Source organism: Mycteria americana, chromosome Z, assembly GCF_035582795.1.
Source record: "Mycteria americana isolate JAX WOST 10 ecotype Jacksonville Zoo and Gardens chromosome Z, USCA_MyAme_1.0, whole genome shotgun sequence".
NCBI classification, from domain to species: domain Eukaryota; kingdom Metazoa; phylum Chordata; class Aves; order Ciconiiformes; family Ciconiidae; genus Mycteria; species Mycteria americana.
Window position 1 is genome coordinate 56,933,339 of NC_134396.1, and position 12,801 is coordinate 56,946,139.

Consider the following 12,801-nt stretch of genomic DNA (forward strand, 5'->3'; position numbering starts at 1 on the left):
AACAAGTATCGCAACAATTAGTGACTCAGTGAAAAAACAAACTCTATCCCAGGAAGAGTCCGTTGCAGAACAGCTAGGACAGATATGGCTCAAGGAATGTCCTTGTAATCTGCCACTTTTTCCTCACCAACTGATAGGTTTAAATACCATAACCACATCACCTGAAATCATGAGTTACCTCCCATCTGACAAATAACACTCTCCCTACTTACCTGAAGTGTTCATTCTTCGTTCAAAAACCTCTCTTCTCTGAAGGACAACATTTTAAGACACCACATGCTCACATACTATGCCATTTCTTTTTTGTTATCCTTTTTGCCGTTCAGGGCCTATTATCCTGATTTCATTACTCTCAAAGGTTTTCCTCTGTAAATTCAACATTTTTTCTGCCTGGTACATTCACTGACGTTATGACTTGACATTTTTCAGAGAAATTTTTGTGGTTGTACTTAGGTACTGCCTGATTTTAAAAATCCTGCTGTTTACAGAAATGATCCCTACTGACTATCTTAGAGCCTATGTTTCATTTTTATAGCTATTTCTTCTTCAAATGCAACTGCAGAATATTCAGGGATCGTAACAGCACACCTTGTTCTTTGCTATGTTCCATAGTACACCTGTATTAGCAGCATATACAACAACGCTATTTTAATTACAAAATGCAGCAGAGAATCACTTCCTTTTCTGTCTTTAGGCAAAGCTCTTCTAGTGCCTTGGGCACTGCCACACCGTCCTCCATTTCTGTGAAAAATGGGTCTCAGGAATTCACCCTTGTGCTGTCTCTTGGACGTGCTATTTAGTACTTCTGGCTTACTAGTTAAGAGTTTGCAATAACTACCAACTGTACAGCACACAAGTGGTGCACTATGAGACAGCACTATGAGACAGTAGTATACTTTACCAAAACCAGTAGCAGGCATTCTTGCTGGAGGGTGTTATTTCTATACTACTGCTGCAAGTGTTTCACCGTGGTCAGAATTCCCTAGTACCCTCATAGCTGTGGTTCTTAGAGGGGACTAAAGTAGTGTGGCATTGAACTGTCTCTGAAATTTAAGATACATGGGACACCAGATCACTGTAGACTGCCTTGAAATCTCACTGTGCAAGAGAAGACTGAAAGCAGTTGGATGAAGGGATGAGATGATCAGAAAGCAAAAAACTGTAAACTCGTTACCACAAATCTAACTCCACAGCCTAATGCACATAAACATGAACCTACTGCTGACCAAAAAGAAGAGTTTAGAATGATGTCACAGTATTGTATGGAAAATGTGAATGGGCAACACATACAAAACTTTACTCTTGAAGTCATATTCACTAGCTCCTGGCTAGCAGCTACTTATCTGTTGTAGTAATACCAAAAATCCTGTTATAATAACACTTGCTTATGAGCAGCATATACCATGCAGGATGCTTAATTGTAAAAACCTATTTTGTTTGCTTGCATTTATTTATTTCCATACTATCTTCTATTTTGTCCATTCAAACAACCCTCACAAGACCTCGTATGCTGAGTTTTGTTCCTACAATAATGTTTTCCCCAGAAAATAAGGGTTTACAGTAATGAGAACACCATTTCTCACAGAAAACCAGTACAACTCAAGCACAAGCTCTGCAAGACATACTGGAGAACATTCATAGTTTTAGCTCTTGGTGTTTTATTGCCTGTAGCAACAGAGCAACACATCCAAATGCATTAGTGTATCATGACGTATCGTTGTTTTTAGTAAGTCACTGATACTCGTTCCATTAGGGCAGTAAGCAAGCTCATGCACATAGTTATTAGGTCATGGTTTTTTATCCTTATATACCTATACCTAGAAGGATTTAAAAAAATACATATTTGTGTATATATATGTGTGTGTATGCACACACACACACAAGGATTTATTTCCACAGAAATACAGAAACAAAACCCAAAAAGGACAGAGTCCACGTATAGAAGGAAAACATGGAAAAAATGCAAGAATCCCTAGAGTTAACACTCTTATTTTGTTCATTGCTATATTTCATTTTATTGCCATGTTTCCCACTGTTAGCAGAAACTTAAATGGATAACTTGCTCTTAATGTACACAAACCCTGCTTCAGCTCCACCCCATGAAGAACAAAATCAAAGCCCTAACCCCAAAATAAATGCTGAAAAGTAAATTAGTTTGATTTTTTTGTCAAAAGAAAGGAAAAAAAAAAAGGAAAGAAAATTAAAGGAAAAAAAGTCCTCATGTTAGAATCTGTTCAAGTAGGAACTTAATAATAAGCATTAACTTTTGAAAGTAAAAACATTCACCTTTAAGAATATAAAAACCTCTACTAAAATATCTTGACTCCATACAGTATTTTGTTAAGTATACTTAGAATTCTGTATGTCAGACACTTTGTGATTACATTATTATTAATATTGTTCTATCAATGTTTCTAGAAATTAAAGACACTGAAATACAAATGTGTGGTGGCAGATCTTACACTGATAAACAAATACAGCTCCAGAGCTCGTGTATTGATTTCAATTTAAGAAATCATACAGAAAATCTCTTTTATATGGTTGCTTACAACATCAACATGTTTTCTACATTATTAAACTCCACTTGACGGCAATGAATGCTATGCCCAAATGTTGGCCTACTCTCAGGTCCATTCCTCTAATAGGCACTGTACTGGAAAAAAAGAGCAAAAAGTTCTCAATAATGAAGTGCACTGCTCCAAACAAGTGGGAACTGTTTTAACAGTTTCTTACGTATGAGAGTAAATACTGCATGTTGCATTATAACCATCAAAGCCTCATGTAGAGTTAATAGCTTCATATTTAAGGATCAAAAGTTCTGCAACAGGGCTTAAGACTGCTATTTCAATGACTTCCTAAAACACTGCTCTTGTACAGTATCACGCACAGAAGCTGCCAGGCACCCAGTTAGTTTACCTAGGGAAGAAAATGAAGACCAACTATTTGGTTTTAAATATAAATTAAGAGAAATAGTATTCTGAAGAGAATTCTGGAAATCGGTCATAGTGAGGATTACACCAGACTTCTGCTAGTCTACAGCTATGGTGCTTGGCAATTGTGCCCAAACACTTGACACATTATCATACTGAAGGCCTACTATCTGCTCATGCTTATATTGCAAACTTTATGGAGTAATTATTCCATACCTGGAGGTTCTTCAAATGATCATTAATTGTGCTTGGATAACAAAACAGATGAAATTGTGAAGGGAAGATGCTTGCCCTCTTAGTTCTTAACCAGAAAAAAAACAGTTACAGACTGTCTGGAGGTGCCTCCTCCTTGCACTGTATTTGCATGGCTCGTGTCAGATTTATCCTTGTCTAAATCCATTTCAGTAAGCTATCCCTATTCTATACTTTAAAAAGGCTCTCAATTTTCAAAAAGTGCAGACATCCCTTATAATTAGGCTGTAAAAGAACTGGACAGACAGTTTCATTTCCCATGCTTTTTCCCTCAACTTCTACTCTGTCTGCAATTCTCTTCCAGAATTATGACTACCATACAGGCACATGTAAGGTATGTGAATAGCTTTTTCACCTCTCTTCTTTCCCAAAAGTTATGAGCTCTCCTGAACAATCATTCCATTTTAGACTCCACAGCTATTCTACATCAAGGCACAGAGGTTACTTCACATGTAAGTTCATATTCGTGGAGAAGTTCAGCTTTTGTTGTGATTAACACAGCCTAGATTCATTTATTTCCTCACCAAACGCTTGGATTTGCATTTAAAGGCTATGATGCCTTCCTGCTGCTAGAAGGCATCATGTCTACTAAGAAGCATAACTCACCCACATCTGCAGTGACCATGGTGGACTGATTCTCTGGTACCGAAACAGAATTCTGGTCCATGCTGCGTGAGTCTTCGTTAACCTCATGCTGGCTTTGGCTGAGCTCTGACCGGAGCTCTGAATACTCATCTTCCTCCCTGGGAGAGAGAGCAAAGGCAGAAATAAAATCCTCTGAGGAAATACATACTCTGTAACACTTATTTCAGACCTGTAAGCTGAGCCACAGGACACAATTCACACGAGTGTTTTGTCCAGCCAGCAGAGATGGGTTTATAGCCCTTACCGCAAACCAACTGGGCTATGCCCGCAGCACCCACCTGCAGCAGCCAGTGCCTGTTTCCCATTTCTTTATTGCCAAGTTCATTATTACTCCAGACCACTGCACAATGGGTGGAACTGAGTGCAAGCAAGGATGTGTGCAAGAAGGACATACATTGCTCTGCAATAACTCCCCAACTGACAATTCTTAATCAGCACAAGTGGCTTTTGATCCCAAAGTGGATTAGCAATAACTGATTTTGGTCCTTCTCAGTTCAAGGATGCCATTGGCTTGTGTGCAAAGCAAGCATGCACGCACACATACCTGCATACGTGTATCAAAATGCTCTTGGGGACAAGTAAGTTTTTAATTTTCTCTTCTCAAAAGGAAGAGAAGAGATAGTGAGTATAGTGCTGAACTGCTGGAGTTAGTGGAAAATAAAAAGCCTCAATTACCTAGGTTTTAACTTATTTGTCAAGCTGGTTCTACTAAAATAATTGAGGACACAGAATACTTCAGCTAAAGCTAATGAGCTTAAAAAATTAGGGCTTTTCCCTGCTGTCTCCACACGAAGAGTTCAAAGCACTGGGAAAGAAGATAAGTAAATGAATACTAGCTTTGCCTGAGAACATTTGTAAACATTTTTTCTTTTGATCCACTTGCTGATTCGACTCAGAATATTTTTTTTACTTCCATAGTGACTGTTTTATTAAAGTATATATTTTAAACATGAGAAAACCACCAGCTTATCCAGGTGCAGAGCCCCTCTGATAAGTAAGCAAACAGCCATCATTTTGTTACACGCTAAGTCAAATGCAGAGATTAATTTTGCTGCAGATTCAGCAGAAAAGTGTGAGAATGGAACTGTCTGGATTTGGAAACAATAAGAAATAGCAAAGAGCTATCTGGGGACCTGCATCTGGGAGGGGCACCTGTAATGTTAAGTCTGCTGTGTGTATGCTACATGGTGATGAACGTTTCTTGCAGAAATATTGCAGGATTTTGCCTGGAGGTGTGTCTGGACTTGCCAAGCAAAATAGTGGAAAAGATGGTCCATACATATAGGGAACAATGACAGAAGTAAAGTCTGCTCTCCAAGTAGCAGAGGTGACAATTTATGAACCAGGCCAGCTCAAAAAAGGAATTTCAGCTTGCTTGCCAAGCAAGGTTTCCCAAGGTACTGAGATGTAATTTCTACAGGAACTATTATACTCTTCTACACCTTACATTTGCTTCAGTACAAAGAAAACCTGACTTTATCAGAAGCACTTAGTGACAAAAATGCAGGTCAGCTGGTTAAAATTGAGATTTAGATCAAAGAAAAGTCTTTAAGGTACCATGCAATACATGTTTAAGAAAGTGTGAGAACTAAATCATGAATTGTAGGAATTAAAACAGTGTAATGAAGACACATAAGTGTGAGTTAATGTTCCATGAACTCGTTTATTATTAGCCACAGCACAAGCCAGCAGTAATTAGCTTTAGACAAAAACAATTACCAAGCACTCAAACAGTTGCATTTTTTTGATCTGAAGGTAATTCATTTTTTCATTTATGAAACAATTAGTCCTATATTTTTAAAACCTGAATTACATCTACAAATGGACAAGAGGCTGTATTGATCATAAAACAATGCCACACACAATAATAATTTCTCACCACTCTTCTCAGGGCTCTTGCTGTGTAGATTTTGTGTTTAAAATCCAACACAGCTTCAATCTAGCTAGCACTAGGGCTGTTTTTTTCAGTTCAAGCACCCGCTGTATCTTGGGGCAGTTGAAAAGTATGTCATGTGGCAGGACCTGCACCCTTCCGATGGCTCAAACCAGAATTTTTGATCAGTTTCTGAATGAACTAATGCTTCTAAGCCCTGACCAGAAAGATCAGAAATCCATTTCAGGTAAAGCAACAGCAAGGTCAATTGGTCTCTCCACCACCAGTCTCATCAGGGGCAGACTGAGGGCCAAAAACACAAGGGGTTATCCGAGGGGAGCGATGCACCGGAAATATAAATTCTGCCTTTAAAACCGAAGTTGGCAGTAACAGAAGATACTGTTTGAGACTCCCCTTTCCCCAAAACAGGAGGAGAGTCCTCCAGTGGCACTGGAAATGCAAGGTGCTCAACAGCTGACGACCACTAGCCCCTGAACTCCTGCCACACCACCTGGAAGTGGAGGCATTACAGCTTCCTTGTTGTGCCATCATCTAGGGCCCGGCTGGAGAAAGCAGGTATTTGTTCTCCTATGGGCCCTGACGGTTCCCAGTTGCTGGAATGTCACGGTGAGTTGGAGGCAATTAAGATCAGATCAAGCTGTTCTAAACACAGAGAGGCCTGGGATCAATGCTGGAGCAAAAAAGTGTGTTTTACAGGCAAGTCTGTACTTACTGCTTTCCTCGTGCTCAGGTGCCACCAAGGATTACAACTGCTGCACAGACACTGAGAAAAACTTGATCAAATAGTGAGCAAAACGGCACACTGTCAGCATCCTTCCACACCACTGACAAGTTCTGCCAGGATGCTGGCAAGGTGCACGTTCTCTTCACAGCTGCAAACAGTGCATAATTTCACATGTTAGGTGCCAGCAGTTTTTCAACAATCATCTTATTTGAACCAGTATTTTTAAAGCATTCCAAGACCCTCAGATAGAAAATACTACAGGTGTATGTGCACTGCAACCCAGAGATTGACAGCTCCCTCTGTATACACACTTGAGGTCCCTCTGAACAAGTTCGCTTCTGAACAAAGAGCGACACACTTGAGACAACATGGGAATTAATCACTGAAGGCAGGTGGGGCTGGGCACTGTATGCTGAAGCCAACACTATCACACCTACACTGCCATTTGAATTCAGTCCAAGTAGCTTCCACCTAGCCCGTATTTAGAAGCCAGCATCAGACCTCCAGGTCATTTGTCTAAATATGACTATAAGTGCCACGTGCTATTTCTTGTGATGCTGTAGTCTATTCACTCTCCTTCTTCCTCATTAACTCCAACACAACCTACTTTCTGAATATATTTCAGATTAAAAGCTGTAAGTCTGAACAAACGGTTTTACAGCAATGGGTTACAAGCTTCTTGACAACTGTTTCAAATAATCCTTAACAAGCACCAATATTCAACAGAGTATATTTCTGTTTAGTATTGTTAAAGTTGCTTATTATTTCTAGAGCTGCACAGATGTACCCAAACAGCCACTCAGTTAGAACTAAGAGCAAACTGATCTCTTCCTATTTCCTTTTTCTGAATCTCAATTTGACATCTAAGAAAGACTGTCAGTCATAGGCTGAAGTTGTTTCTGCACAACCAAGTTACAGATGATTTTGCCAGCCAAAGACATGATTAAGAAAAAAGCAGTTGAGTTCAAACGAATCTAAGGTAATACTAAACAATTCTGAAGTCAGGAATATTCACCTTTAACGGAGACATGGTTCCCTTTTAGTACGCTACTGTGTAATTTCTAAATCCTTTCTGTGCTTCAGAGTTATCAGGTGTATCCTTTACATCCAAGTATTTACAATATGACTCTACAACTGGGAAGATCCATTTGATTGGCTTTGCTGTCTTCTAAGTTGTACACACTTGGAGAGAAAATGGGAGTAGGCATACACCTTGTTAAAGGACAGAGAACCTTTGCAATGCAAAAAATTTGTCTTCTACAAATTGAAACAGCAGAAGTAGGGTAACACTGCCACCAGCATCCATTCGACATGCTAACAGGAACCCCAAGCTCGTACCACTCACTGAAAGCTGTTCACTCTAAAAGCAGCTGACAAAACATGCCCTGCACAATCATCATATGCTCTTCTGCCCAACAGTCTTGCGGAGTTTGACAAAAGCCTGTGACGTGAGTTTTACAACAAACTTAAGCAAAATACTGGCCACCTCCTCCCATTCGCTCCCTAATAATGTAGACAAGAACAGTGAGACACTGTCACACAATTGTAATTTTCCAAGAAAAAACATAGCCAAGGTTTATGTCTCCAGACTGCTCAAACAGAAAAAGCATCCTCATCCTAGTGAACCACTTCTTTAGTGTCTTTTTGCTCCCAAATTGCTACCTTCTTGGGCTGGCAGTGGGTAAATTCTGCAGTGTCACACATGGAGAAGTAGGCAAGCAAGAGGCTTGCCTGCTTGCACAGTATGAGTATAGGCAACTCTCTTTCTAGCCCTAGTATCAAATCAGTTACAGCTGTATTTCAGCATTTTTTTTGGTGAGGTTGGGCTTCCAAACCATCTGGGCTGTCCAGAGCAGCAGCAGGGAGATGAGACAATTGCAGAAGAATGTTGGCTTGCTCCCACAACCATGGTGACCTCATTTTCTTTAGGGAATGATGGAAGAACGTAGTGCAAGAGCAGCAGCTAACTTCATGTGGCCACACACATGGAACTTGTCATACGCAAGAAATGGCTAGCAAACCTAGAACAATCCTGGAAACTTTAAAAATATTCCTTTAAGATTACTGTTAAGATCAGCTCATCAGGTATACCTAAGAAGATGCACAGGCATTGACATGTGTCTTAAGCTCTCTTCTAGAGCTGGTATTACTAAAGCAAAAGCCATTACACTTCAAGCTGTGTAAAACCCCTGACATTGCAAGGGCAAAAAACCCAAAAACAACAAAACCCCACCAAAAAACAAAGAGAGAAAAATTCTTGGAATGGAGAACATTAACTAGCTTATACAGCCTGCCAACACTCCTCAAACTGTTGCAATACCTTATTCAGATTTAAACACTCTTTCTGCTTACTTTCTGCCCTACTTTCTGAGGGTACTACTCGCATTCAAACAAAGAGCTACAAATTTAAAGATAATACAGCTTAAGGAGGATAGTCAAATACCCTCTGTGAAATTCTGGTTTCTTCTAATTGTTTCCAGAATATTTTTGGGTTTTGGAAGGAGCCATGAAGAATGTCATAAAGCAGCAGTACATCAAGCTATATGTTAGTTTATTTTTACAGCCTAAAAACAATCATGAAAATACTGAATAACCTCTGTGTCAGCATTGGGGAAACATTTATCTGTTATGCAATTAATGTAAACTCACGAAAACTGTTTCCAAAAAGACAGCCTAAATTTTGTGATACGCAAGCAAAGCCTCCACTCAGTATTACTTGCAGGTATCCAAGAGTCAAATCAAAACTAAAATCCCTCCTGCATTCTGGTTTAGAGGAAAGTGTAAGCGTCGAGGCCCTAGCAGGGCCGTGCTCCCAGAACCCTTTCCTTCAGGACTGTTTTGTTCCCGCTCCCGGGCTCACAGTCCCCGCAGCCAAGGGTGGAGTGCTGTGAGTCACACCTGCCCCAGCAAGGACAGCCTCTACACCACCCTTGCTCTGTGGGATGGACAGCTTCTCAAGAGTGACGCAAGTAGGTCCCAGAGAGGATTTACAGAAAGACACAGCAGGAAGTATCAGTTTTCCTTCTTTCAGTTGTCTTTACAAACCCTATGGAATCCCTCCAATTCTACCTCTGCTTGCCATTTTTAGGAGGAATATTACTCCTCTGTTCCCCAGACACCAAATTATTGGCCTGCCAAAGAAAACAAGCTTTTCCAACCACTAAAGGAAATAAAAAATACACTAACTTAATAAACGTTTTTGTTCTCACTAACAGAACCAGAACAAGTAAAAACAGAGGAGGCACCCTAGCTGTCTGAGCAAAACGAACTCTCATACGGTAAGACCCAACCGGTGGGGCATGACAGTGGTGTGGCACCTGATGCAGCAGCGTTGTTCTGATGCCTTCAAAAGCCTGCACCCCCAACGGGGTGGCAAAACTGTGCTTTTCATGAGAAGAAGCATGCACTTCCCATCCAGCTCGGTCCTTATGCCTCACCTTCCTGTGCATGCCACCGCTGACTTGTTTATGGACATGGTTAAACATTCACGGTATCCACCTGATTCCAGTATTTTGTAATTGAACACCACTTGGCATTTAGTTTGCCACAGGGACTCCAAACAATCAATTTTTATGGATTCTATGTAACATTTTTTTAAATGTCATGGAGTTCTTCTGCCGTTTGAGAAAAAAATATCAATGCAGCTCTCATGCTTCTCAGATTTTGCCTTTCACCCAGACTTTTCAATTGGTAGAGCTTTACCAGAGAGGAGGGCGGGATGGACAGCCAGTATCATGCTGAAAAGAGAGGTGACTTGAAACAAGACAAATGGGAAGTTTGCCTGCACAGGTATCAAGCATGAATAAACAAGGGAGTCACAGGGATTTTTTCAGAGCACTACTACCAGTTTAGAAAATACTTACCTGAAAAATCTCACCTTGATCATCACTAGCTATGATCATCTCAGAGTTGGTAGTATTTATCTTCTTAAATAATATTAGCATAAGGTGATTCTATCACTGCTTTTATAGTGGTATAAATGCGTGATGATACTTTCTCTTATTTATGGTACACCAAACCTTTTTCTTTTTGCATATAAATGTTTTCATGAAAGGTTAAGTTAGCAGTTGTAACATTACCTTGTGCTAGCGGAAAGTTTTACAAGGAAGAACAAATAAAGCAGTTATCAAAAAACTTGCAGCTAACAGGCAAGGAAAACTGAAAATTTGCTATATGGGTAGAGCACCATGTCAACATTACCTATGAAAGCGTCAAATCTAATTTGAGGCTCTCCAGAAAATCCATAAATTCTAGTAGTTTAGTTGCATCCTCACAAGCTAAACTTCATGAAGCTCCTTCCTCCTTCTAGTCCAACTTTCTCTAGGTTGAGAATAATGGGTAAAAGCAAGCGAGGAAAAATAGGTGTTTTCCTGTAGTTAAATGTAAAGTTTATTTTAATACAGGAACAAGTAATGACCTAGTGTAATACCCCAAGCTTTGCTGCTCCAAGGACAGGCAACAACGTGATTTGTACCCCTGTGTTTTTCACAAATACCAGTACAAGTAGATGCAAAACCTACTGAAATCCCTTTGAGCCATATTTCTCACCACAAGTGATTTTGCTTAGGTGATCTATAGGATGCCACGAAATAAAGGTAAAAGCAGAGGTGCAGGCTGGGTGCCTACATCTTCCTTTATCCACCACTACTATCACTTACTTGGTACTCTGCCATGTATGTCACGCTAAAGGAATATTTAGATGGCACAGTGCAGTTCTTTGCAGTGCTTGTTAGGCTTTGCAAAGTGTGATTTGGTGAGAGAGAATGTAGCACTTTTGAGCCTCTGGATGATACTGTGCAGAATACGTATCTTAATTACGGTCAGCTACTCAGTACCAGTCATAACAAGCCTAACTACCTTAAAGTCATCATCAAATTATATTTAGAGTATAATTCACACCATATTTTGCACCATTCTTGCATTGGCTGAGAATTTCCAGGAAGTTGCTGTACCTTATTGTTGTTCCCTGTAGTCGATCAATTTTTTTATTTAATTCAGCAATGATACTGTGCAGCTCTGTGATTCGTTCCTCGTAGCGTAGTGTTGTTCGCTCCTGCACGTCTTCGTGCTCTCTCATTAGGTGGGATTGTTCACACTAAAGCAGAGAAGCAAGGAACAGAAAGGTTCTTATGAATAACTGTAAGAGATCAGATACAAGGCAAAAGTGCACACCATTAATGGTTTTCTTACTCATCAAACCAACGCTGCCTTAGCAAGAGAAAAGGATAGATGCAAAATATTGACAGGTACACAAAGGTATGTAATTACATGATTTTAGGAACTGAAAAACTATGCAGTGTACTTTTATTATTATTTTTTTCTAAGGGGCAGAAGTTGCCCTTCCTGCTTGAACAAAAAAGGCCATTTGCAACTCAAAAAAGCTATATATATCTCATCTTTGAATCCATGAGATTCATGATGCATCATGAATCTTCAGGGATCTTCCCACCGTGGTCTGAATTAGAACAAGTCCTAAGGCAGAAACCACATTACTATACAGAAAAGTAACCACACTTGAGATTATGACTTCTTCTCTAGTATGAGTATTTGTTTTTATTAGCCTTTACAGATAATATAGCATATTTTTTATTATTTTAATCCTCTACAATAAAATGCTTATTATTTGAATAATTAAAAGGCTACATGGCTGCTTGTTTTTTATACGTATCACGAAATCCTCCTTTTTCTTTCCAACAGAACTTTAAGATCCATCCTCTCTGGCTTACTCTTCACATCAGCAAACTACTTCAATTACAGCAAACAATTACAATCTACTGCAATTACAATCCAACAGTGCATGCTGATTGAAGTTATGCTTGGTAGTGGCTGGAAAGAGCAAGACTTCTAACTTCTTGCTTCTGAACCCCTGCAGGAAACAGTCAAGCCTCCTTGCAACCACAGAATGGTATGTACCGTGCTGTCAATAAAAGAAAATTCACAAGCCAACTGACAGTACAAAAACCACACTTGTTAACTGAAGACCTGCAATGCAATTTATAGTCATGTATGAGGTCCTCCAACACTGCTGCATCAAAACTGATTTTTTCAAATCTAGTAAACACTCTATACAGAGATAACTTCCTCAACCCTTTGTATCATAAATATGAAAATTACATCCAAACTAGCAGGTATGCCAGAATTTTCACAGTTTGCCCTCATATTTTTTGGCCACTCACATTCACAGCTTGAGAACATAATCTACATAAAAGGCTGCTTGAAAGCTAAAATTTACATCGAGCTTCAATAACATTTTTCTTTTAAATTTTAAATAAAATTTATTCCAATATTTTTAAGTTCCAGGCATATGCACATTGAAAGGTAGCCCAGACATTAGAGCACCCTTCCACAGACTACAA

The 12,801-nt window shown here is 39.5% G+C and overlaps 1 protein-coding gene across 3 annotated transcripts in view; it reads right to left on the reverse strand.

The window, feature by feature from the left end:
- Nucleotides 1-12,801, reverse strand: part of MCC (MCC regulator of Wnt signaling pathway) — a 220,504-nt gene that overhangs the window by 54,161 nt on the left and 153,542 nt on the right. For all 3 annotated transcript variants that reach the window (XM_075488555.1, XM_075488557.1, XM_075488558.1), the window contains 2 exons: nt 11,398-11,540; nt 3,789-3,925 (listed from right to left, as the gene is read on the reverse strand). In XM_075488555.1, the coding sequence (XP_075344670.1) occupies nt 3,789-3,925; nt 11,398-11,540 (280 nt within the window). The remainder of the gene's footprint in view (nt 1-3,788; nt 3,926-11,397; nt 11,541-12,801) is intronic.